This window comes from Centroberyx affinis, unplaced genomic scaffold (genome assembly GCF_046629955.1).
Source record: "Centroberyx affinis isolate AG114_WGS23_722 - 3 ecotype Tasmania unplaced genomic scaffold, CSIRO-AGI_Caff_v1 ptg001882l_1, whole genome shotgun sequence".
Classification (NCBI taxonomy): domain Eukaryota; kingdom Metazoa; phylum Chordata; class Actinopteri; order Beryciformes; family Berycidae; genus Centroberyx; species Centroberyx affinis.
In genome coordinates, this window is record NW_027280254.1 from 686715 (window position 1) to 713454 (window position 26740).

At 41.6% G+C, this 26740-nt stretch overlaps 2 protein-coding genes across 3 annotated transcripts; both read right to left on the reverse strand.

The window, feature by feature from the left end:
- Positions 1 to 366: 366 nt before the first annotated feature.
- On the reverse strand, positions 367 to 12020 carry LOC139653160 (protein yippee-like 2). Its single transcript, XM_071530127.1, has 5 exons — positions 11890 to 12020; positions 5765 to 5996; positions 4483 to 4526; positions 3798 to 3906; positions 367 to 1338 (listed from the first exon to the last, which is right to left on the reverse strand). The coding sequence occupies exons 2-5, from the start codon at positions 5879 to 5881 to the stop codon at positions 1249 to 1251; spliced, it is 360 nt and encodes a 119-aa protein (XP_071386228.1). The 5' UTR covers positions 5882 to 5996; positions 11890 to 12020; the 3' UTR covers positions 367 to 1248.
- Positions 12021 to 13173: 1153 nt separating this feature from the next.
- On the reverse strand, positions 13174 to 25471 carry gdpd1 (glycerophosphodiester phosphodiesterase domain containing 1). 2 transcript variants are annotated; one of them, XM_071530116.1, is made up of 11 exons: positions 25336 to 25471; positions 24574 to 24720; positions 23931 to 23973; positions 23338 to 23473; positions 22082 to 22127; positions 21287 to 21408; positions 20284 to 20373; positions 19634 to 19767; positions 17045 to 17104; positions 16666 to 16717; positions 13174 to 15358 (listed from the first exon to the last, which is right to left on the reverse strand). In XM_071530116.1, exons 2-11 carry the CDS (start codon positions 24707 to 24709, stop codon positions 15224 to 15226), a joined length of 954 nt encoding a protein of 317 aa, XP_071386217.1. In that variant the 5' UTR covers positions 24710 to 24720; positions 25336 to 25471; the 3' UTR covers positions 13174 to 15223. The 2 variants fall into 2 exon arrangements, with proteins under 2 accessions (XP_071386217.1, XP_071386216.1); XM_071530115.1 differs by having other exon boundaries at positions 24574 to 24723; positions 25336 to 25433.
- Between the last annotated feature and the right edge of the window lie 1269 nt (positions 25472 to 26740).

Genomic DNA, 26740 nt, shown 5'->3' on the forward strand with positions numbered 1-26740 from the left:
ACCAGCAGATCACATTACACGACTCGGTGTATCGAAGGATGACTAAAATCCAAAAGGACCTGCTTCGCTGCTGTGAGGTCAAATTCCTCAGAGGTTTTAGGACGAGCCGATGGCTGTTTGTATCCCTTTCACTCTCATCCCAGCCTGCCCCTCCTAAAGCCGTTCCACAGCTAAGACCTGGAGCGGATCCCAGCCAGCAGCCACCGTAAACGCCGCCGCTGCATAACTGGATCAGGATCTCCCTTCCATGTCGGGCGGCCTGGTAGACAGCGCCCCCCCCCCCAACTCCACGCCCATGTGCTCGGGCCTCCGTGCCAAGCCTCAGCGCCAGGCCTCATCACTGGCCCAGCTGGCATGGCCCAGATCAGCTGGATTTGTTCTAATCATCTTAGGTCATCTCATTCACACTGGGGACAGAGTGAATGCCCATCAGCTCTCTAACCGGGCCCGCTGAACCCTGCCAGGCCGGCCGCCCGGCCTCTCTGTGGCTCACTTTCAACTCAGTGACCCGTTCACAACTCTGCTGCCACTGATTTTCACGTTAGGGTTAAATGGGGGTCGTTAGGGTTAGACGGGGTCAAATCCTTCGTACACTGAAGTTGTCTCCCAGCAGTTTCAGAGTGAGTGTTTCCCCCCCTTTTTTTTAAGTTTTACGTCTTACTTCTGGTGTTGAAATGAGTTATTAAATCCCAACTGTTTCAGTAAAACATTTTTGTTAGCGAAAATGAGACCTCTTGTTTTCTCCTAGTCCTGCTAGTACCATACAAGCCTTTCTAGTCTGTCTCTCTGTTGGTCTGTCAGGCTGGGATGTCTGGAACCTTGAGTGTGTGTGTGTGTGTGTGTGTGTGTGTGTGTGTGTGTGTGTGTGTGTACACACGTATGCATGTGTACATAATGGCTAGTGTGCCAACCCCAGCAACATCCTTCTGTAGACACACTGGCTGCTTGGTTGTTTACTTGGAAGTCTGCAGGACCAGGCATTGCCACACCTTGGAGTACGTGTGTGTGTGTGTGTGTGTGTGTGAGAGAGAGAGAGTGTGTGTGTGTCAGTCACCAGGAGGGGTGGGAGGGAGGAATGGGGAGAGGTTACAGAGGTTAATGGTAAATCAGCCAAACCAAAGTCACACACTCACCCACCACACAAAACGCCCCCCCTCCCCCTCCCTCTCCCTCCCCATCCATTCATCTGTCTGTGTGTCCCGCCCGTCTCCCCGGCTCTGCTGCGGTCGCGTCCCGGCTGCTCGTCCCTCAGTCCCAGCCGTTGTCCTTGATCATGTGGGCCAGCTCGATGATGAACTTGCCCTCTTTGTACTTCTGACTGCTCTCGAAGGCATGCTCCTGGAGGGTGTGGCAGAGGAGGGAGAGAGAGAGAGAGACAGTAGTTCATTCATATGAATATAGTAAAAAAAAAAAAAAGAGAGACAGACGGAGACAGAAGGTGACAGAGAGAGACACACATGGAGACAGAGAGGGGCGGGAAAAGACAGAAATAGTGCAGGAAGAATGAAGTGGGCTCAGTTTTTAAGAGGACGGTCTTTTCAGCTGCATGTGAAAATCCTTGACTGCTCTCGCTCGTCTCTGCTCCCAGCTGCATGGAAGCCTGTTATATAACAGTCAGTCAGTCACTGAGCACTGCAGAGGAGTCTGCAGAAACTAAACTCTGACTGGACTGGATCCCCCTGATTTACTGAGACCAGACTGGCCTGGTGGTCAGAGAGACTGTGCCTTAAGTGAAAGGTCACAGGTTTGATCCTTGTGACGGCCAATAGAGAGGTGAAGTCATTTTCTAGGCTGTAAAGTTAGCATTTCTGCCATTTGGTGTGCTGTTCAAAATCCCTATGGAAAATATGAATGGGATTTGCAAGAAACATCAAAAAGAAAATCAGATGCTTACTTGCTATACTTTGTTTTGTTCCATGAAATAAAATACATCAACTAAAATCACCTTTTGTGAATTTTCCTTCATTTACTTTTTATATCATTGTTGCTAGCAAAATGCTAATTGTTTGGGAAAGGGGACTACAACAGTCGTTAGCCTGTAGCTAGCAACAACTTGAAAACACAACAGTTGGATAGAACTAATGAGAAAAAGGCATCAATAACTATATATTGAACAATAGCAACTATAATAACTATTTAAATCTTAATGATTTGAATGTACAACACAGTCGGGACGAGGTGAAAGCTAAAGGAAGCCCCAAGCAATGCTTCAGTGCTATTTTAGTCCGCTTTCCCCAATGTTTAGCGTTTCATTAGCAAAAATCGATATTAAAAGTAACTAAAAGATCACAATTCTCCATGCTGATGCTAGTGGATGTATTTTCACCCCTGGAACAAAATGTAGCATAATTTGTGTGTATCTGTATAACACAGCCCTATTTTTGGCATTTTTCAAACAGCTCATTCATATTTTCCATAGGAATTTTGCTGAGATGCTAACCTGTGGCATACAAAATGACACAAACTGACGACTTCCACTTTCAGCCTCTATTTGCGTCCGTCAACAGCCATGTGTCCTTGTGCAAAACCTGCTCACTCATCGTGAGCCCCTCTTGTCAGCTTAATGCCTACAATGTACCTACAATTACTGTGAAGCTTCTATACCTTGTTATGTCTTTGGCTATTTTGGTTCGGAGCTGCACAGCAGAGGCAGCTTCTCAGATTTCCTGGTGTATAAGTGCAGTAGGTCAAGCTTCTCTCTGGAACATTGACGACTGCAGAAAAACGGCAACTGGTATTAATGGCTGTCCTCCATTAAGTTATATCTGTGTGCCTGTGCATGTGTGTGTGTTCAATCTCTGGTGGGGTCCGAATATCCTGACAAGAATAGACAACCTAGAAAAGTAGTTACTTTTGAAGCTGGTTCACGTCATTAGGAAAATTGTTATTTTCAGGGTGAAAGGTTAAGGTTCGGGTTAGAATCAGGGTTACTTGAGGTTTGACATGTAGCGGCGAATGTTAAAATAAAGGTTAGGGGTTAGGGAAAGCGTGTAAGTCAATGGAGACAAGAAAATACAAGGATATTGTATGTATGTGTGTGTGTGTGTGTGTGTGTGTGTGTGTGTGTGTGTGTGTGTGTGTGTGTGTGTGGAGAGAGCCACATGCCCTATAGTGTCTGCTCTCCCCTCTAGCAATTCTAGCCTGTGCGGATCCTGTTCGGATCACATTGACATGGGGCCTAAAATACCACCTGTACTAAATACATACTGCACGTGGATGGTGACACTGTATCACAGCCTTACAGAGATGTCTGTTGTGGGCAGCTGCAGCTCTAACAACGACCAAAGGTACACAGTAAAATTTTCAATGTGCATTAAACAGGGAAAGTGTTAAAATCAAAACACTGCCAGTGTTTATATGAGTCCAATCAACACTTATTTACACTTGAAAATTTGCTGTATAGTTATTTAAATGATGAAAATGAGTCGTATACACTATATACAGTAGATATCTATAATAAAATGTGGGCATACCATCTGGCTGGAGTGACACAGGCAATGAAAATCAGTTTTTTAACCCTATGTGATCCAATGTTCTCATTACTCCCTCAACATGAGAAACTCATCAGCTATGAATCACATAAAGTAAAAAAAGACTTCTCCTTCATGTCTAAATCCATTCTTAGAAATCTCTCTGTCGATTGATTCAGCCCACTGCTGTAGCTCCAAATATAATTAGGGTCCAAAATAAAATTAGACTGTGCTATAATAACAACCTCCCAGTTTATCCTGCTCCGACTGTGGATGCAGCAGTTTCTGTGCTGTGCATGCATTATTGAAGCAGCCAAGGACTCTTACATATTTCCAGCCCAGGGTGGTCTTGCAGTTCTCGCAGTAGATATCTGCCACAGCATGCAGGCCTGTGAGCAGAACTCTCTCTTCTGCAGGACCACACCCGACGTTCACCCTGAGAGACGAGCCACGTGTGGGCAGAGAGATAGATAAAGAGACACAGGCAGAGACAGAGAGAGACACAGACAGAGAGAGAGATCAACTTTGAGAAAAGTAGAAATAGTGTGCGAGTGGCTCAACTTAAACTTGTTCAGCTGCATGTACACTCTCTTAAGAATGAGTCACTGTGCCTCACACCCACTCACACAGTGCGTACTGGTAAGCGCCGCAGGCCGCAGAGGGCAGTAGGCCGTGCAGCACAGATTCAAACAGCCTAATTTTCTCACTCAATTCTCCTGATAATGACAGCGCTCCGGGCCACATTTTGGCTCCGCCTACACTGGGGCTTTAAAACCAATATATGACCGCAATGTGCCATCATTTGCATCATTAACCTGTTTTAAAATACCTAATGATGAATCACTTGGCTCTCTTCAGTCAAAGCTAAATGTAAACACTAAAATGGCTGAATTCAACGGCGGTATGCACATGAAGTATTTTCCTATCGCTGAAGTCGGCTGCAGAGCCACGGTGCAAACAGGTGGGTGAAAATGCAGCCAGAGAAACTTAGGCTTTCCAGATGGATACTCACACTGAGTTGAACAGGTAGGCTCTGCCCTGGCTGCCCTGGAACGACTGCAGAGAGAGAGAGAGAGAGAGAAAGAGAGAGAGAGAGAGAGAGCGAGAGAAGAGAAAGAAAAAAAGTCTGAAAACAGAATGTTACGAAACAGAGTATTACATAATTATATATAATTGAATTACATGTTATTATATTACCATAATGCTCCAATCAAACAGACAACCACAGACAACCACATGTTGATTTGAGACAGGAGAGGGTAAGAAATCATTGACAGGAGGGGAAATCTGCTAGGCTTGCTGCTAAATTTGTGTGTGCTTGTCAGATGAGAAAAATGGTTTGAACTGACTAAGATATGACACTGTGGCATGCTATACTGTGGTTTACTTTGCTGTGTTGAGTGTTATATAATACGGTATATACTTTATGTATGTATGTATGTTCTCTATATACTGAAATATTACAATGATAATTGTATTGTATGTAATTGTAGTAATATTGACCTATGATGCTTTACACTGTACGGCAACACAACTTTCTCTTGTAATGCCAATATAGCCAACTTTAATTTTAAAAGCTGAGATGGTACGACTGCATTCTGTGCACAATAGACACATTTATAGTTAATATTCACCTTATATTAGTGTGTGGCCTCCCAATAACTGCCAGTACGTTACTGTGATAACATCATGGTTGATTAATGCTGTATACAGATTTAGCAGGCCTTTGTTTGCCATAACATGAAGTCTGCTATAGGCAGATATAGACACATTTAACAGATTTAGTCAGTGTGTGTTGTCTGTGTCTGCACACACTATGACTGGCAGAAGGGCTTTGTGAACAGGTGAGAAGTGTTTTTTGTAATCGCACATGGAAAAAGTGATAGTGCATTCATAATCCAATTCACTAACCAGCTTATAACATAATCCATCCACAGGCAATGATGTGGCAGCAGAGGCATACAGTACAGATGTGCAGTCTGCTGGCTTTGTTTACAATTCCTCATCCTTTCTCTCTCTCTTTTAATCTTTACTGGATGTTCTTTTAACTCCTTTTAACCCTTGTAAATTCTATTGAGACCATGAGTTGACTCTAAACCAAACAAACATCAACTGGGATTCTGTAACACAACCTGAAGCAAAGTACATCTACCTGCAAACTCCAGCTTCTATTTTCACAGTGTGTCATGTGTAATAATTAGCTGCCTGAATGTAAGTATTGTCCTGGCCGTTTCCAGGGGCAACTGCTGCCGGTAAGATGAGTCAAGCCACTGGAGCAGAGTACCGCTGGTTACCTTGGAGATGAGCTCGTCGTGGTTGGCCAGGTGAGCTCGGCAGTGGATGCAGCTGTAGGTTCGATGGCAGCTCGGCAGGTAGGCCTGGAAGGTCTTGGAGCGCGTCATTCTGACCATGGGCGGGGTTGGCGGGCGGTGCAAGAAGGGACTGCCGGCCCAGGTCGGCTCGCAGGGGAAGCACCGCAACACACAGGTGAGGGCCGTGGTGGGCGGTGGGGAGGGAGGCACACACCTGAGGACAGAGGAGAGCCGTGGCTAATGGTTACACCATTGTGTAACAGCTGGTTCCTTAAGGGCTGCAAGCTAAACTGGGTCGCAGGCTGCTGCTGCTGGGGCAACATATCGCTGCTGCTGTGTGAAAACCTCCAGAGGATTACACGGCCCTCTATGGGTGGAGAAAAGTCCTGACCTTTTGGGCTTATGAAACCTTTTCAAAACCCACTGGATACTGTCAAAAATGCATCATCATCAAGCTTAAAACATGGCTGTTTTTCATTTGTTCCTAAAAAGTTAGCATTTAGGAGATACAAGGTTTTCACCCTACAATGATGATATGATGAGAAGTTGTGCATTATTAATGATTACTGTGTCCCAGACTGAGAGACTAGATTTCACATTTGGGCTTCATTCTGAAAAAGCTGAAGAACTCCTAGTTTAACAGATGAGACTGAAACATGGAGCAGACCTCCACCACACAGGAAACCAAACAGCTACCAAGTGGCCAAAGATCAGTCCCACCCATCCGAGGGAGAGCTTTAGGCTACCAAAGGGCTGTGCTGGGCTACTGTGCTTCTGTTGCAGGGACAGATTTTTGTGCCGTCTCCGTTACCCCGTGTTCAAGGTCTAGCTATCGCACTTCTTCTGCACTGACTGAGGTTAACTGAAGGCCTTTCCGTACCCACGGGCAGCAAGGCCCGCTCACGTTCTGTGTTTAAGGCGATGAGGCTGCAGAGATAATCTGCTTAGCCAAGCAGAACCGTGAGGATGCTCACTCCATGATATCCAAATAGACCAAGCCCTTAAAATACTTGTGCTGGTGTGCCCTGGTGACTGAGTAGATTAGTGAGCTGTCCTGGGAAACTGTCCCAGAGTGCCGGAGCCAGGAGGCAGGAAGTGTGTTTTGACTAACTTTACAGGAGAGAGAAAATAGTTTAGGGCCGGCGTGCACCAGTTTGCAGTCCAGTTAGAAACTTTGCGATTTTATTGCTTCATGCAATTTTAATTGTAATTTCAGTAATACGGTTTTGGTACTAAATTGATCCTATTAATCAAGAGATTTAATCTAACCCACTTTCCATAGGGATGCAGGAGGAGGGTCATGTCACTAAATGTTTCAACTAATATAACTCTTTCAAATATAGATTTATGGTATAAAGTACAGTGAACAGAACCAGCCCACTGGAAACATGTTCTTCCTGACAAAATCAAACCAACAATTTCCACAGTTTATATCAGTAGTATACAACTATAGCTCTATAGTTTATATCAGTTGTTTAATCAAGATGAGAATATGCTGTCCCACTTTTGGCTCCTCTCTTTCCTGTCTGTCTGAACTCCACCATCTGGAAAAACTAATAAAATACTGGAGGAGGACAGAAAGCCTCAGTGACTTCAGGACAAACAAGAAAGAGGCTTCCTTTACTGTGGCGCAATCCGATTGTTTTGAGTGTCAGACAAAGGCCGATGAAGGCTCCAGTGCTGATGGGAAGGGCCGTGGGATATAAATAAGGCAGTGAGACGTGCCCTTGTTTTCCCTCCTCTGACTCGGTGCCAGCAGCGTGGGACTGCTGCATAAAGACACGCACAGTGCAGTTGTCAGTGTGGACCCCTGGTGCACACACACTCACACACACACACACACACACACACGGATACAGTACACACACAGGCTCCTAATGTTTAACCCAAAGCATGTTTTATCCTCTCGGGCATTTGAGGACAAAACATCGAGGATAAGGAAGACATTTATTTAATCTGTGTGGTCAAGTCCGGCCGTACAGCATCGCCACCACTCACTGGTATATGGTGAACACACCAGGGTCGGGTAGGGTCAATGCATGAATGAACTCATCAGTTCCAAGTCAACTGAGGAAATGGGATTGGAATTGGAAAAAACCTACAGGACAAAGAACTGGAATTCAATTGGAATTTCAGGAAGTTGAATTTAATTAAATGAAATTCTGTTAAATTCCATTTTTTTTTTCTTACCACATGAGATTACATATAGTGTTATATATTATCAATACTGAATATCACAAAATGTTAAAGGGAGCTTTCAGGTGTTATTTGAATGTATTTGATTCATAGTGTTTGATTTATAATGTTTAGCAAGTCAAGACAAACTCTCTTAGAAGTGGAATTTCATGGAATTCAATTCTGTTTCCTGTCATTCCAGTTCAATTCACATTCTGTTTCCTTAGAACTGGGTGATATTCCAATTCCAACTCCAGGAATTGAACTGGAATCTACCATGCATTCTCAGTTGAATTCATGAATTCATGAATGGCCCGAATCCTAGAGCACACACAACATGATTTCCTTAACTAATTAGAAAAACATGCTGTCCCAGTAAATTTACCAAGATATGGGTGCTGCAAAAATGCTGTGAAAAAAAATTATTAACATTGTATTCCCAACCCGGTCTTTTGGCATGATTGGAGCTCAATCAGTTTCGTGCTTAATGTAGGTAACCAAGGAATTTAAGCATGTCCTACCACGGCATTCACTGCAAGTCGCTCAGAATAAGAGCATCGGCTAAATAAATACCTAAAATGCAAATGTAATGCTCCAAATATGGACAAAACCTTGCAGTGTCTGCCTGTCCATCAGAGGCCAAAGCCAGACAAGACAGACGAGTCGTTAGCTTGAAATATGGAGCTACAGAAACAGCTCTGTGGGATCATGTTACAGTTAACTGTCAGCATGTTGACGTACTGCATGTAACAAATACGGCCCCCAGCAGATGGAACTTTAACAGCAGTGACTTACTGTTTGATTATCTCGGGCCGTTGTTGTGAGAACACGTTGCATGATTATCTCCTCAGGATATTGCACATATTACATGTCTTCCCATGGGCTACATATAATCCCTCTGGAGCTCTGTCTGTGTATTATCTGCATTCAGTCTCTCATATTGCAGGGCAAACAATCACTGGCCCTCATTACAGCTCTTACAAATCTGATTACATAAAATTACATTATAAATATCCATAGTGTGAAAGGTTATACCTTTGATTAAGCTGGCCTAAGGTCTGAAGTAATGGTACAGTGCAGCTAGTTCTTCATCTCTTTAACACGGTGTAACATGGAGGCCAATGCATTCACATAATTAAAAGCGGATTGTGGTTTGTTTCATACATGTTTTCTGACATTAAGTCTGTATTACAATGTAGATGAGTCAACTGCTGAAACAAAAAGGTCAACTTTAGCTCGGTGTCCTAAGACTTAAACTTGATAATTATCAAAATCACAACCAAATAACTACCTGTAAACAACAGGAGGCTATAAAACATATAACAAACGGGAAGCAGGTACAGGCCGTAGCACCAGAGTCAACAAATCAACATGTACTGGACTTGTTCAACGCCGTTTAGACAGTTGATAATAATTTTCCATTAGCCCTCTCTTGGTGGGGAGGACAAGCTCTAAAATCAATTTGTGCAAGGCAACATTGTTTGTGGGAACAAGATGCTGATGCCTTACAAAGCGCTGACGCAAAGACACAATCTGGGCTGCTTTGCAATAAAAAGCTCTTTGACAGAATAACAAATTGCATAAGTGATCAGAAGATACATAAACTGATCAGAGAGACACAGGCACACTGGTGGCAGGTTTTCCAAACATGACTGTCTCAGCACTGCTATCAAACACATAACTGTCTGTGTGTCTTGTGTGTTTGTCCATCTAACCATCATCAGTTTGTCTTTCTGCCTGTCTGCCTCTGTGCCTCCAGGCCTGTTTGCATGTTTTTTTGTTCCCTGTCACTCTGTCTATTCATCGGCCCGTCTGCAGGTCGTTTGAGGTTACTGAGCTGTCCGTTCTGGTCATTTCTGGGTGTCATCATAAAAGGCTATGTGCCACGAGCCTCGCCAGCCAAAAGGGCCCTTGTATCCCAACAACAACCTTTGTTATGTAACGTACTGATGCTGCCGCTGCCGCTGCTGCTGCTGCTGTTTCTGCCGGGCCCAACGATGACAGAGAGCAAGAGAAAGAGAGAGAGAGGGGAAGGAGAGAGATATGGTGATGAATGAGAGAGAGAAAGAGGGCGAGAGGAAGAAAGGGGGGAGACAGAAAGTTACAAGTGGACAGCGAGGGAGAGAGGGAAGAGAGGAAGTGGAGAGAAGAGGAGTGTGTTCCTGCTATCCTGAACTGAGCTGCACCGACAGGGTTGCTGTACTTTATGTACTTTCATCTCATCCACCGTTCAGCGTTTCATCAAGGCCAACAGCATCGAGCAGAATGACATCACTGACTAGAGGAAAAAAACACCCTCCTCCCTCCTCTCTGCCTCCCCTCATATCGAATCTCACTGATGAAGCGATGGTCCTCCATCCTAAACGTGTCTGTTCCCTGCTCCCTTATTTTGTCTCCTCTCCCTTGTTTTGTCTGTACTCCTTTCTTCATTTCTTCGGTCTGTCTTTATGTTGTACTGTATGGACAGGGGGATGATGAGGATCATGCTTGTCACACATATAATCTGGTGTATTCCCTTGTAGATTGTAGACAAAGGTGTAAAGGGGTTAAATGGGGTCATATTGTACACTGCTTATACCTGATTCCTATTTGTTTATATCATTTTAAGGCATTTCTGCGCTATTAGATGACAGTGGAGAGAGGAAAAAGAGAAGAAAGAGAGGGGGGGCGGCGTAACAAAAGTCATGATCAAGATTCAAACCTATGAAAGCTGTGGGTTCATGGTGCGCACCTTCGCTCTTTGGGCCACCTGGACGCTCCATTACAGTGTTCTGTCAGTGTAAGCACTGTGTCGTGGGCCGAGGCATCACCTTTCAGGGCCCACAACGCTCTGACCCCGCTTCAATCCCCGGGTATCGACTCCTCACATGATCAATACCTATCTACATGCTCTGCAATGAAAATAAATTACAAAGAGTGGAATGGTTGTGACTTGATAAGGCTGTTTGGTCTAAGTAGAAACTGTCTGTTCACTAGTTATGCAGCTGAAGGTCTATGCTGGACTGTATCTAGCACTTTCTCTGGGCCAAACATCATATCCACCTATCAGCCTGATTATCACTGACGTTTACTGGATAGTAGAGGCACAGAACCTCCACCTCAATGCTGGTCTACTGCATCAACAAATGCGCACAATATATGAACAAAGTGTCAGTGGGAGGTTTATGTGAATGTGGGGTGATTGATATGAATCAGGTCACAGGCAGTGGCTCACTCTATCTAGGGCAGAACTTCAGCCACACAGCACAGATGGCGGGGATGCCTCAGCTCAGCAATGCTGCCTGCGACCCAAACACACACGCGCGCACACGTGCACACACACGTGCGCACACACACACGCACGCAAACATCCACTTTTAAAACGGTTATACATTTGTAATGACTTTGACAGATCGATGGAAATCATATGACTCGCTTCATTGATTATGATGACGTGAGCGTATTATGATAACCCGCATTGATTACTGTTGACGCGCGACTGCCGCGCCGCTCACTGCGTCCAGAGAGCTGATGGCGCATACACGCAGGACAGCCACCACAAACAGCGTGTCCTAATAATAACCACTAGATAGCTCCACTGCAGACCTCACCATCCCATCCACAACAAACACAGCCCGCCATGCATCTTCCCTCTAACGAAAAATAACTATAGCATTCCTATAATCCATTCTGGAAGGATACTATACAGATACAACAACAAAACAATAAGTCCCAATAGGAATATTATAGGATTATTATAGTGATTTTAGATTCAAGTCTACCTGAAGTCGTGTGATATGCAGCATTCTCTGTCAATTAATGCCAGAAGTTGCCCCGATTAAAAGTACAAGCTGTGCATAAGTAGCCCAGAGCTAGAATAAGCTTCATGATAGGAAAACACTGCGTAACAACAAACGCATCACTGGCAACACAGTGCAGAAAAATAATTTTACCTTTGAAGGGAAGAAAAATGATCTCCACGTAGCCTAAAAAATGTCGCACCTCCTCGTTTTCCTCGTGGCAGTGCCAATCCTAAACCCCCTTTCGCATTCCTTTCCAGGCAAATTTCCTCTCGAGCCCTGGCAAGTCCTGCAGAGACGCAATGTTTTGACGCGCAGCGATGCCCAGCAGAGTTTTGAGAGGGGGCGCAGAGTCGGAAAGTATCCTGGCGAAGCGAGAGGGTTCACTCCGTCTTACTTCCCCCTTCGCCTATATCCCGTTATGCAGACAGGACCGTTTCTTTTTTGGATGGGAGTCAAAGAGAGTGTCTCACATTCGGGCCAATATGTCTTTATTCTGCGGGAGGCTCATGTGATTTAGCCAGACCTTGTGATGTTTAAGGTCTTCGTAAGCTATTGACAGCGTCGTAAGACCTAGACATGTCTCCAAAATAGTGTAAACATGATTGTTGTTCTAGTGCTTTTGCGCATGCGCAGTATGGTGCTATCTGATGAAAAATGTGTTTCTTGCATAAATTAGCTGCTGTTGTTAGCAGCTAACTGCCTGCTAGACAACTATTCATTAATTGTGATTTTTGGCTGTTGTAGGCTGTTCCGGTTTAGCGGACAAGGGTTTCCACAGGCTGTAAACTATCTTGAGAGCTAGATCTTTGGCAAAAACCACACTGGACGTCGACTTGATGAACAACTGACAGGCGTACCAGCCAATGAACAAAGCGATACGGCATAGCAACACCAAGCATATTGGTCGGGAGCAGACGGGAGTAACCAATAATCTCACCGGAGGATCAAGTTTTACTGAATTCTCTGGAAAATACCTGCCAGCGTAGTTTTATGAAAGAGCAGACTGTAAGAGAGAAACACTTCAATGAGAGAAGCTCGTATTGAACGAGCTGATGGACAGCCGCAGCGGTTCTTTCAACTCTTATTATAAAAAGTGAGATTATTTCTGTGAGGTGGCTGAAAAACCCCTGTTGTATCCGTGTGGATGATTTTCATGCAACAAAACATGTCGAGTTTATTCCGACCCGCTGCTGGGAAAACTTGTGAAATCCTATCAGTCCACAGCGCCATCTCCTGTCGACCTGTAACTCCATCCATTGATAAATGTGATGCTGATGTTGCATTTACACTAGAACGGTAATATCTGATTGTTCTGTTTCTGTGTACATCAAACACAGTGAAAAGTTGTCACAAAGAACTTAAGAAAAACATGAGTGCACTATACACACATAGCTACTGTACACACATCACTTGTATAAAAATGTTTTTCAGCGTTTATTGATATGGTAGAGACAACTTCAGTCGTCGTGATCTCTCTGCAAATCAGATAAAATATGTGGAATAAGGCATCTCAACAGGCCCACATACCGAGGTCCCACAGATTGGTTCAAACAGTCAAAATCACAACATATCCAAATACAACAGCTTAACAAATATTCATTGGAGCATGCAAAACAAATGCACACAGTACACCACAAATAATGTAATCAAAACAATATTAATCTCTCTGAGATCTGTAATATGATTGCTGGATTACGATGTTTTCACTGAGAGAATAAATAGTAATTTTTCCAAAACAATCCAAAACAACAGACCTTCTACATCTCATTCATAAAAAACACTCATGGACGGCACTAAGAAAAATGCCCGGCAACAAATTAAAGAAAATAAAACAGCAATACTGTTCTGACTTTGATATACCTAACATCATACAGTATTTGCAATCAATACTACATTCATACCTGACCCTCAATAAGTGGTCATGAACTTGGATTAGAGTTTCAGTGGTATAATAATCTTAAAGATCTTTAGACATTCAAATTTTGACAACCAGGTAGAGAGCAAGGTGATGTTAGACATCTGCTTCTATAATGTTTCAATTGCAACTGACTGCAAAAAAGCAATCAAGCAACATGTAGCCAGTGGCAATATCCTGTGGTTACACATCACTTTAAAGTATCCTTAAAGCATCCTCACAAAAAACATATTTTCAATGTTTACTATCACATTTCATAACACTGGTGAAATAAATGAGACTCTAAACTGAACTAAAACAAACACAACATTTTCAATCTTGTGCAGATTTCTCCCCCATGTTCATTACAGGACAAATCCTCAGTCATTTAATTTGGATTCAGAGAAAAATCTAGAGAGTACTCAACTAAAAACACTCAGAACCCAGAAACACTACTCAGAAACAAAATTAACAACAAAGCTATGGCGTGTCACGCATTGTCTATTCAAACAACATATAAAAACAGTGACATTTTTACAGTACAAACCACAGATCACTTTAATTTGCCTGTGACTAAACCTTAATGCTGGAGCGGTGGCGGTGCCTACCTCAATACTCACACTGTCCAAGCTCGTTTGAAACCAAATCTCAGTGCGTCAGTGAAGCTGAAGACTCGTGTGTCGGTGCCCTTTGAGTTGCCACAGGTCGCAGGTGTTCGGGCTGCTTGTGGCACGTATAAAAATATCTTACAACTGTTCAGATTTCTATATTATTGTAATGTTTTAAATGACCATAAAAAACAGGCCATTATAAAGCAGCTGATAAAATAACATTCATTCAACCAAACATCACTGTAAAGTGACTTGGTAATTATAGTAATTATTGGTAATTAAAGCTGCATCTGCTGGTGTTGGTGGGAATTGCCAGAGCACCTCTAATACAATATTATCACAATACTTGGGTCGTGATATATTGCAATTTATCATGTTTTTTTACTTAAAGGCATTAGAAGCTAAAGCTAAAGCTAAAGTAATGTCCTTGCATCAGTAAAACTGCATTGATGTCAAGTCAAAAGCCATGAATCAATTATGAAATGAAAAAACCTTTAAGTCTTTCAAGCGCTATTTCAAGGACCATTTTCCCATGATGTAAGTATGATTAGAAAGATCACATGGTCTTAATTAGCCTTGAAATGTAAAACAAATCTCAGAATGTCATAAGCCAGCATGTAGAGAGAATATTATGGAGTTAGGTTTGCTGTATCGACCCCCATACCAGAGTATCAACGCTCCATCAACACCTCTGATCGTAAATTCCACTAATTCAATGAACCAGGAAGAACCTGTGAAGGACACTACACAAGGGAGATAACAAACAGGTAGCAGATATGTGTGTTCTTTACGAGGGTATCATAAGATTCAAAATAGGCTGTATTTACACTGTAAAACACAGTCCGAGAATATATGCCCCCCGCTGGAATGCATGCAGTAAAAGTGGAGACGTGGGGATGTTTTGGCAGGTCAGTCAAGTTGAAGGTAATCAGTGGGGGGTGTGGGGGGGGATCGGGGTGGTGAGGTAGTTTTTGGCAGGTCACTGGGGCTTAGAAATGCCATTCCTCTCTATGAAGTCTTTAAGCTTGGTGGGAAAATCTGTCATGATGCCTGTGGCTCCCAAGTCAAATGCCCTCTGGAAGTCCTCCTCGTCATTCAGCACCCAAATGTACACCTGAAACCAGAAACGGAGCACTTTGGGTAACGCACACATAACACAGAGCGCTGGCCGTCGCAGGAAGGCTCCACAATGCTTCTGTCCTCTAGTGCAGCAGCCATTGCAGCCTCTTCTCTAAGGCTGTTGAGCAGATCTGAATAGGCAAAGTGTCGAGAAAAAATTTACATGTCTGAATTGACTGGTTGACATTTTTTTGTACTCTCTGAAGCCTTAACTGTCTGGACTGACTGGATTTTCTGTGCAATTCAATCCAAATAATCAAATTCATTTTCCTAATTTTTCCAGACTTAGCAGGAACCCTGGAAGGTTCTCAATGTTTGTACAGACCATGTACAAGTGAATCGTGACTCAGCACACTATAACAATTAAAGGCTGGGTGCTCTGTGGCTCAGCAGGCCAAGGTGCACACCATATATTTCGAAAGTTTTGGGCTCGAGTCCCACTATCAACCTGCTGTCACTTGTCATTTCCTTTGTCTATATCTAACCAATCGCTCTTAACTATGTACCATTCAATGAAAGAGGCATATCAAATATAATCTTTAAAATATGAGTTCCATATACTACAAAAACTGATTCTCCTCTCATAAACAAAGGGGAATCACTTTTAGGGATTATAAAGAACCTTTTAGGGAACTTTTTGTTACTATGTAGTAATGCTTTATAAAAAATATTTTTTTGTAGCATTCAGAATTTACCAAACAACATTCGATACATTGTAGAATCAAAAAATGATATGATATATGATGATATAAGCAAAAAACAGTTTTGGTGCTACAAGGAAGTACCACAATGAAGGAGACACTATGATAAAGTGTCTTAACCACTGTTTGTTATTATTACACATTATACTTTGCATCTGCCATCTACTCAAGGTCCCTATATCAGGGTTCATACAGACATTATTACATCAACTTCAAGGACTTTCAGTGACCTTTTCCAGCAATATTCTTCTGTTCATAAGGACTCCACACAAAAGCAAGAAACACTTCTGTAAACCTTACTGCGTTTTAACAACCAACAGTGCTTTAAAATCATAGGTTCACATGTTCACATGCTTTTAAGTCTTTTTTTTCAGAGTATGTTGGTTTTCTTTCCTGTTTTGACTTGCATTCTGTCCGACATTTTATTTATTTATTTAAAGGTCTTTTTCAGCACTTTTTAACCCACATAACAGGAAATTTAGAAAATTTAAATTCAAGCACTTTAAACACTTTAAGGACCTTGTGCGAACGCTGCTATATATAGAACTTTTTTTTTCGTAGTTGCAAGAGCTACTGCAGGGGAACAAAACAGCAGCCTTACCTGTATTCCCCTGGCAGTTAGATGGTCAAACAGAGCTTTCCTCATCAGCAAGCTGCAACAGAAAAAACACCGTCATCAGCAGGGAGCAGAACAAGTGCAAGTAGAGAGGTGGTGCAGATTCAGGGTAGCCCAAAAGGCTTGTAAAAAAATTGCATTAACAGGGTTTTCTCGTGGCCCTACAGTATTATGTGCCACGTGTAATATATAACGAGGCCCCAAAATCCCTTGCAGTGCCCCGGTCATCACATCTTATGTACATGTTGAAATACAGCGATATGCACATTGCAAACAGACAAATGCAATACTGTGTCAGCCATTCATCTGGAAAATACATAGAAGAAGCAATCTGAATGTGATTCTGACTTGTGTGTGTACGTACGTGTCTGCCAGCCAGGTGACGAGTCGCTGGCTCCTAGTTATTCTGTTAGGATCCTTCAGTCTGTAAAACCACACAGAGAAGAGTGACACTGTTAAAAGCTGTTATATATATATATGTATAATAGTTACAAAAATGACAAAATCACTTCACAACAGCACAGTTGTTTTTCTATAAAAGGTGAGATTTCTGATTATACTTACTCAATCAGCATTTTATATTTCAAGCATATTATTTATGGTAAATATGCATTAAAATAATTATTAGTGCTTGAGATGGAATGAAGACTTTCTGCAACTTTCTCACATATTTGTAACTCATAATTCAACTTTACAATTGACAGTTTGACATGATCTTTCCCTGTGTCAAGGGCACTGTCCATCAATTTAAGAATGAATTGTACAGCAACTCTTTGCAACAGGACGTTCAATGCACTACCATTTCCTTTTAAACTTCCTGTTTGGTACGTTTTGGATCAATTGAACGTGCCCCTGTTCCCTAAGGTTGAGGGAAATTGGGAACAATGAAAAGACAAATTTCAACAATTTATCACAGAACAACTCCTGGAACGTATTGAACATCACAGATCGATGTTATATATAACAGGAGTGAGAGTATCCAAGGGAAGCATTTTCCTTTAATTGGCATTGAGCAATTATTTTGAGCGACACAAATCCTGTAGTGGCCTCGACAGAAGTGTAATGAAGGAAATCAGTTAATCCTTAATGAATGTGCAGCATGCATAATCTGCTCTATGACCTAGATCCTTATGATCCACCAGCACATACTCTCCAGGCAACTTTTGTGTGTTTCTTTGAATGATTTAATTAGTGAGTGAGATCGTCTTTCAAACAGCTTTGTGGCCCAGATAACTGAACAGAGACAGGCGCCCAGTGGAAACAGTGAACCAGTGAACAGGCACAGGGACAAATTCTGGTGGGCACACCTGAGCCTGGAAGACAACGTACATCTTGAATTTTTAAAATTTCACCAGGTTAGACACATTGAAATCAAGATCTTTTTTTCAAAGGAGACCTGGCAAAGAAAGTGGTATGAAGACAAACATAAAAGTTACAGACCAACAGCTACAACAACGTCCAAAGTCAAAATCACAAAAAATAAGGAGAAAGGTGCGTCTAAAATCGAAATACAATCAAAGTCATGTAAAAACAGAACAAAGTAAAATCTCTGTCTAAGCTCTCCAAAGTCCACTAGACCAACATCAAGCCAGCAGCTTCACAGGCTCAAAACCTATTCAACTCTTATGCTGAACAAAGCAAAAACAGCTCTTGAGTCTTGAGTCTGCAACATGTTCCTTCATTATCAGTTTAAACTCACCAAGAGAAACGAGCTCTTTCAGCTTTGAATCATTTTGTATCAAGTTCCATGAAGAGGAAGCAGAGTGCATGAAGGCACTTTTGCCTAATTCAGCTCTGACCTTGGGGACAGATAACAAAAACAATCTCATACTGTCTCATACTGTGTCAAAGGCAAAATGACTGTTTTATAATAATGGGGGATCAGATTGTATCATTAAGAGAAACAGCAGCTGGAGCAAAGCATTTTAACTCCCGTCTCCTGCCAGTAGATTTCAGCCTCTACCCCATAAAGAAAAGATTTCAATCTTGAATTTTATGGTAGCATGCACAAGTCTTTCCCTTTCCCGAACCACTGTTACCCCCCCTGCACCTTGGCCAGCACCGTCAACTGAACAGTGGATTCATTACAACAGGGATTCATTCTGGGACAGCGAGACTGGGACAGACTTATAGTTTTATCCTGTGATCCATTCTCATTAAAACCTATTAACACTTGTGTCCCATTTTGGGTCTCCACCCACACTTTAAAACAGAGACAGAGTCCTTTTCCTTGTAATACAGTCCCTGACCTTTAACCCACTGCTATCAAATGCTGTGTACTTGTAGACTAATACTGATTAGCTCTGGTGTAGCGAGTATAGTGTTACCACTGTATCTCTCTGACACACTAGAACTATGGAAGACTTGTATCTACAGTATGTTGGCTTGGACACACACTGTAGAGCAGAGCGTTACTAAGGGCAGATACACACTGCAAGACATAGACTATACCCACTGTGCTTTTCAAACAATCAATTAAACCAGCCAAACCAACAACATACTGGAAAATTCACCCTCAACTCCAAAACATTACAAGATTTTGGCCACATTTAACCCTAATTATATGGTCCCAAAAATTAGGAAACCTGGGGAGAAAAATCAGATTTTTTGCTCAGAAACTCTGTGGGTGCATTTCAAACTTGAAAATTTTCTGAAACAGCAAATTTGGGGTTTAATTAGTTAACAACACATACAAGTGTGTGTGTTCCAATATATCATGGTCACACAGTTGGGACATGTTCACTCCATATTACACCTATATGATGAATAGAATAGAATAGCATAGAGCAGTACAAAAACAGACAGTAAATAATGCTAATCCATTACATAAATGTAAAAGTTGATTTATTGATTAGATAAGTTATATAGTAGCAGTTTATTCATTGCGTCTGCGTGTGAGTAAATTGCTTCTGCGTGTGAGTAAATGATATAGTGTGTGTGTGTGTGTTCCTACTTGGTGATAATGGAGGGCATGGGGATCTCCAGGAACTGCTCCTTGATTGGGATGAAGGGCAGGAGGCCGGTGTAGAAGAGACCTAACAACTGCAATACTCTGGGAAGGCTGAACAACACTGGGATACGAGGGTTCTACAACACACACACACACACACACACACACACACACACGATTTGGAGTCAGTTCACTTTCAATTCAGTCATTTATGATGATAAGTGATGATATGAGTCTGTACTTTGGTGTCAAGGTTTTTCTGAGATTGGTCGGATATCTTAAGTAGCTCCATTACCAAATACTCACTCCACAATGCATTTCCCAATTCCCATGCGATTCAATTCAAGCAAGTCAACATGAATTAAAAAATAAACTTGAACTGGGATTAAATCAGAAATTTAAGAGCATCTACTATATACTCTTTCATTACTTAGGCCTAGTGGACAAAAAAAGAATATTATTAAAGGTTTGTGTTTTCAAACTTTGAAGAAGACTGACTTCCTGGATTGACTGGACTGAATGTGAACTGAATGCAGAACTACACACACCACTGACGACAGTCAGCTACAGCAGAGTAACAAAGAACCTCCTACTCCTAAAACCTGTCCCCTAAATATCATCAAGATAAGGCCATGCATCTTGTGTTCATTTACCTCTTTGTAACACTTCTTGACAATCTGGTTGCTGGCATTGCCCCACACAGTCAGATGCTCTCTGTCATACTTAACGACCAGCTCAGAGACCTGCAAAGATATACAAGCCATCAGTGCAGGAACAGGAAAATCAATACCATCTGCATACAATACATGGTACATGAGCAATGTTTGTACGGTGCCTTGCCAAAGTATTCACCCCCCTTGACTTTTTGCACATTTTGTTGTGCTATGAAGTTGTTTCAAAATACATTTATTCAGGATTTTTTATGCATTTGTATGCAAAGCAATCTGTTGAGTGAAAACAAATGTGTAGAAATTGATGTTAATGCATAAAATTAAAATAACAGACATCTATTTAGCATAATTATTTCACCCCCTTAGCTTCGTTTGGGCTAAATTGCCGCACTAGCAACAAAATTCCTCATCATTTCTTATCATCTGTTATTCAGATGTCATATTTAGATTTAGTGATTCTGAACAATGTTTTCCATTTAAAATTGTATATATAAATTGTCTAAAAATTGGACATTAAGTGCATTCAACCGCCAAATCTGCCCCCCTAAAAAATACTAACACATACAGTCACACACACAGCTATTAACAAATCATCATCTGAGCAGTTCGGCAAATAATAGTTCTCCTCAACTCAAATGACACAGTGCGTCGCCGTAGCAACATCATCAAAAACCCCTAGATCTTTCATTCTTCTATAGTATTCAAAATTTAATGATATCCTTACTCTAACTAGCACTTTATACATCTCCACAATGCTGTATGTCTCCCCCGCATTCACCCTCTTTTTCCTACTCAAACACTGCCATTTTAGGCTGGCCCAAAAAAAATTTACAATTCCCCTTTCCTCTTGTTTCTCTTGTTGTAAAGAAACCCAGAAATAAATAATGACTCAGTCAAGGCGAGAGAGAGAGAGTGTGAGAGAGAGAGAGCGAGAGAGAGAAAGAGAGAGAGAGAGAGAGAGCGAGAGACACACACACACACACACCTTCTTGATGAGTGTGTCGTTGTTGACCTTGATGTCGATGTTGACAGGGGTGGTGGGGAAGGCCTCGAAGACGTCCCTGAGGAGAGGGATGCGTTTGTCCTCTCCCCCCTCGCAGTAACACTCTGCGTACACAAGGACAAGGACACAGTGTTACCTTCAGTCATACCGAATATGGCGGTTGGTGTGTATTGGCATATACTGTATATATGGATTATTTCAGTTGTAGTATGTATCAGTGTCCCAAATTAACTTTCTCACCTGCCAAGTGCCGGTAAACTAAAAAATAAATCACCATCCTGTCAAAAATATTTTTTAGAAGCCAAAATAATTAATAGACATTTTGCAGAGAAATATGTCACCCTTGTCATTTTGAATTATGTTGTGATGAATTACAAACCTGATCCACAGTATTAGTGAGTGAGCAAGAACACAGCACCTGATTCTATACACAAACAGTAAAAAATATTCTTGGCAGCAGGTAAAACTTTTAGTCTACCAGCCCTTGACAGGTGAGCAAGGAAGTTAATTTTGGACACTACTAAAGTTTGACAAACTAAAGTTTGCTATTTAGCCACAAATGTCAAATAAACAAGTGGAGAAGAAAAATGACAATATCAGTCTATATGTTATTAGACATCAACTGATTACACTTTACATTCTGTTAGTGCTGCATCAATGTTATGCAAACTGGAGATCTCTGCTTCAGACACACTGACTATTAACTCTGGTGTGTCTGTGTGTGGGTTAGAGTTAGTTTTGTATCGATTACACAGGACACGGGTGTGAGATGCTCACCTCTCTGAAAGGTTACACCCAGCTTGCAGAAGTATGGAGGGAGCTCCTGCAAAGAGCACACAGCACACAGTGGTAAACACAGACAAAAAACATACTGTATAGGCAAAAGGCCTGTGAGGTGAAGTCCTGAGGTTACAAACTGACTATGAGGGGAGAAGGGAACTCAGCCATTACCTTCAAAAGTCAAAAAAAGGTTTATCTCCAGTTCCACAAACATATTGTTGGTATTAAAGTGGATAGAATTTAATGGCATTTATGGGTATCATTTTTTGATGATATGAAATCTAAGCTCTAGTCATGACCCTTGAACTAATTGAATTAATTACTGCTAATTACTAAAGTAATTACTGCTGTTTACCTTTTAGTAATCTCCACCTAAAGTTACGGCATGCTCATTTTTTAGTACTCACTGTTGAGCCGGATTAGTCAATGTTGATTTGATTAGTACTGACGTTTTCACCCAATGTTAGACCATAACACTAAAAAGTCTTATTTGTTAAACTTGACACTTCCATAGAGGCAAGGCATACATTCTGGCTCAGGTCAACCTGTTCTTCAGAGAGCCTCTGGTTTCCATTTAGTGTTCCTCTCTGTCAGCTGGGATCAATTAATGACTTCCTCCTGCTGACTCCTGCTCTGCTACCTTTACTGAGTGCTTCAGCATCTACGGACTTCAGACGGTTTAACAGTCCCAGTGCAGTGACCCCACAAACTACAATGACCAGGGACTCGGCTCAGGGCAAAAATGCATCTTAGCTAGGAAAAAGGGTTGCATTTTGATTTTTTTTTTGCTGTGCCTAAGTAAGTGACATTTTCAGTGACTCACCAACAATCGGTGCAGGATCTGTTTTTTTGTGGTTCTTCGGGGGTTTTTTTTAAATCAGGCAAAACGTGATCATGTGGCTTGATCAGTTGACTTGCTTAAGGACAAAATTTCACCTGATCAAGTCACATGATCCATCACCACTGGCTATCTCATTCACACAAGTTTATATACAAACATAACAAGATAACAGATACTGTTGTTTGAATTCTGAAAAATACAACACAAATATTTGTGGAACTCTTGATTTGAACCCAGATTTCCACATTTTAATCAGAATTATCTGAAACCTATGTATTTTTTATTTTTATGTAAACCTACATTTTACACTTGTGGCTGACCCCCTGACTAAAAGTAAAAGGGTCATTATTTTCCCTTTTCTTTAGATATAGAAATTATATGACTAAGGAGATAATCAAGAGTGGTGACTCACGGCATAGGGCACGTCGGAGATGTAGGCGTTCATGCCGGTGGACCTCCTCAGGCTGGCATCATGTGAAACCACCACCTGCTCATCCTTTGTCAGGTGGCAGTCCAGCTCCAGCATGTCTGTGCCAAGATCCACAGCACTGCATGAACCAACGCACACGTGTGTGTTACTACACCTGTGAGATCCCACTGACTTACATCCATTCTCTAAAACTCACTGCTGCATTTCGTAATGAGGTCTAGCAAACAGTCTACAGCAGCGACATCTGAACATCAAAAGAGAGTAAAACCATACACACACATTCAATCATAGTAAAGCAAATTCACTACCCAACCACTATGTAATCATGCAGAAAGAATAATGGCATGATCTGAGCCTTTGATATGAATGATCATCTATGTTATTGCTGTCTGTGGGTCAGCAGGCAGGTAAAACACATACTCACAAACTGAACACTTCACAGCTCAAATGAACATGTACACACTCGCCCACCCACACAAGTACAAGCACCAGTTATGCTTCCTTCATGCACAGGGAATTCAGGCGATGTAACACAAACAGCTTTGTCATTATGATGAATGAAGCTGATAACTCACTGCTTGAAGGCCGCCATGGTGTTTTCCAGATTTTCACCTGCCCCTACAATACAAACATAAACACTTACTGTAGTAATACAGTGTTTTCTTCACATTAATTTAGCTGTGGTGCCCCCCACAGCTGGAATATTGCCACAGCCAGAAAAATTTAAATACAATGAAAATTCATCATCTGCCTTTATTGCTTAGCCCACCCCAAAAACAACCAATTATAATTGCAATTACAGCACAATTGTCAATATATGATGATGTAAATATTCAGATAATAGCCATTCTTAAAATGCAACACCTACTTAACCTGATCCTGAAATAGGCCAAGGACTGAACCTGGGTCTCAAGACCTAAATTACTGCCCAACCCCTACATCTACAAAAATATCTACAGGAATCACTAACATTTTTAGAACAAGAGATATTCTAACTATTGAAAATGAAGCAGCTATAAATTCAGGGTTAATTGGGGAGAATGTTGAAAAGCACTATTATGCTCCTGGCACACATTATGACCTGCATCCTCTTATATGAGGGTAAATTTGAGTTAAAGAAATGCTTGAATGCTTGTTAGAATCAAATTTAACAACCACTGATGAGATTTATACACGATGAATACTGCAATAAAATCAGAAGGAGTGCCACAGACTCACCTCCACGATGGGAAATGTGCCTGCTGCGGAATGACTCTCGCTTCCTCCGGTGCAGAAGTGTCGGGCGTTTCATCAGCAGGGCCGAGGTGAGCACATACCCCGTTACCGTGGACAAGACGTACACCGCAGCACACATCTCTTCTCAGTCTGCTGAAAAACAGACAGAATTCAGCCAGAAAGTAAAAATCTAACCTGAAACAGATTTTAAATAATTCCAGTGTCCTGCAGAAACCTTGTGTCTGGGGTGAAAAAACTGTGAAATACTACCCTAGCTCTTTCACATTCATAGCCTCTTCCAGAAAGCTGGAAACTAGAGAACCAAGACAAATGAGAGACAAAAGCCGGAGCTGCTCCATAGACAATATATTTGAGGCTGACTTGGTAAGCTAAACATGTTTGTTTGAGTTTTTACATTCAATCAAGCTTTATTCCATTGTGGTGCCAGCAGGTGCTGTCACTCTGTCCACAGTCAGTCTCCCATTCATTGTCAATGGAGCAGCTCCACTACAGGACAATTAACTACAGGTCGATTTGGCACTTGCCTGAGTGGGATAGTCTTGGCTGCCTTGTTTTTAGCTTTCGGAGAAACTTGTTCATGTTCAGATATCATAAATTAGGTGAGCTTTTCTCTCTAACTTTACACTAAACTGCATAACATTAACTGACAATAGCTAACCTTAGCCAATAGTAAGCTTACTAATGTTAGCGAGCTAGCTAAATTAGGCTAGCTGAGCCGCTCGAACTAAGAGGATACAATTTTACCTTTGTCATCAAATTGTTGTGTTTTTCTTCTTGGTTTGAGTTACCCAGTCCCGATATACTGATTGTCCGGGTATTGGTGGACCTTGTCCCAAAGCTGAATTGACTAGGCTTCACCACGAAAGCTGATCAGACGCACATCAGCAGCTGTCAGTGACAAAAACACAACTGACCGGCTGGTTCCAGCGGTATGCGCCTGCGCCACATCTCAAATTTCTCTACATAGAGAGGGGGCGGGGATATCGGGGGCGGGGATATCGGGGGGGGGGGGGGGGGGGGGGGGGGGGGGGGGTGTTGTGGATAACTGCAAGTGCATTGTTTCTAGTCATAATTCTAATTGTAGATATCTGAAATTGCATTTTCACTAGTCATAATGCCAATTGTGGATATCCGTAATGACATTTTTACTAGTCACAATGTATTTTGGATATTCAAAATTACATTATGGATATCTGGAATGGTTTTTCATTTTGGATATCTGAAATTAAAATTATGACTAGTAACAATTGGATTGTAGATATCTGAAATGGGGGTTTTTCCTAGTAAGAATTCTATTGCAAAAATGCAATTGTGGATATCTGAAATTGAAAGCCCAATACACATGAATGGCAAAAGTGACGTCATTTGTCCTAGGAAGAATGACGTTGTGTATATCTGAAATGACAATTGTGGATAGGAAGAATGTCATTGTGGATATCTGAAATGTTCTTTTTGACTAGGACAAATTGAATTACAGATATCTGCAATACATATCCAGTCTAGCTATTAAATGTTAAAACGGCCACTTATACTTTTTAAGGATTTTTAGATATCTTAAATTTAGTTTCTACTAGTACAATCAAAATTGTAGATATCTTGAAATACAATTTCTACTAGTAAGAATGTTATTGTAGATATCTTTAATTACCATTCTGACTAGTGAGAATACAATTTTGACTAGGAGAAATGCTATTATGGATATCTAAAATGTAATTACAGATAGGAGTGTGGTTCGATTAAATGTTAAAACGGCTTGCCATACTGTATGCCTTTGCTCTTACTGCAGATATCTTAGGTTTAAAACATTGGTACGGTCAATTGGGCCAAATTACACAAACTGAAAGAAATCCTATCCGAATTAAAGGGGAATGCCATCCATTTAAAGAATCCCCATATGTTATTTCTGTGCCACAGGACAGTTCAGTCAATGTCTGTGAACTTGCACTAGTCTTTCCTAGAAAGCAGAAAGAAAACCCTTGAGTTTGTGATGTAACTGAGATGTAAAATCAGGGGCGGCTCCATAGACAATTAATTGACTTTGTGCTAAGAAAAGATGCTAAATTGAGTTATCACACCAAAATAAAGTTCATATTCTAGCATTGCACTCGTATGAACCAGAATTTAAACCTCATTTGGGTCCAAGAACTCA

Excerpts from the sequence above, each read along its gene's own strand:
- LOC139653160 (XM_071530127.1), bottom strand. The coding sequence starts at position 5,881 with ATGGTCAGAATGACGCGCTCCAAGACCTTCCAGGCCTACCTGCCGAGC. Across the intron at positions 4,527-5,764 it reads ACGACGAGCTCATCTCCAAG|TCGTTCCAGGGCAGCCAGGG; the intron begins GTAACCAGCGGT and ends CTCTCTCTGCAG. Across the intron at positions 1,339-3,797 it reads CCACCCTGGGCTGGAAATAT|GAGCATGCCTTCGAGAGCAG; the intron begins GTAAGAGTCCTT and ends CACACCCTCCAG.
- gdpd1 (XM_071530116.1), bottom strand. The coding sequence starts at position 24,709 with ATGTGTGCTGCGGTGTACGTCTTGTCCACGGTAACGGGGTATGTGCTC. Across the intron at positions 20,374-21,286 it reads ACGACACACTCATCAAGAAG|GTCTCTGAGCTGGTCGTTAA; the intron begins GTGTGTGTGTGT and ends ATATCTTTGCAG. Across the intron at positions 15,359-16,665 it reads TAACTGCCAGGGGAATACAG|GTGTACATTTGGGTGCTGAA; the intron begins GTAAGGCTGCTG and ends TTCTGGTTTCAG.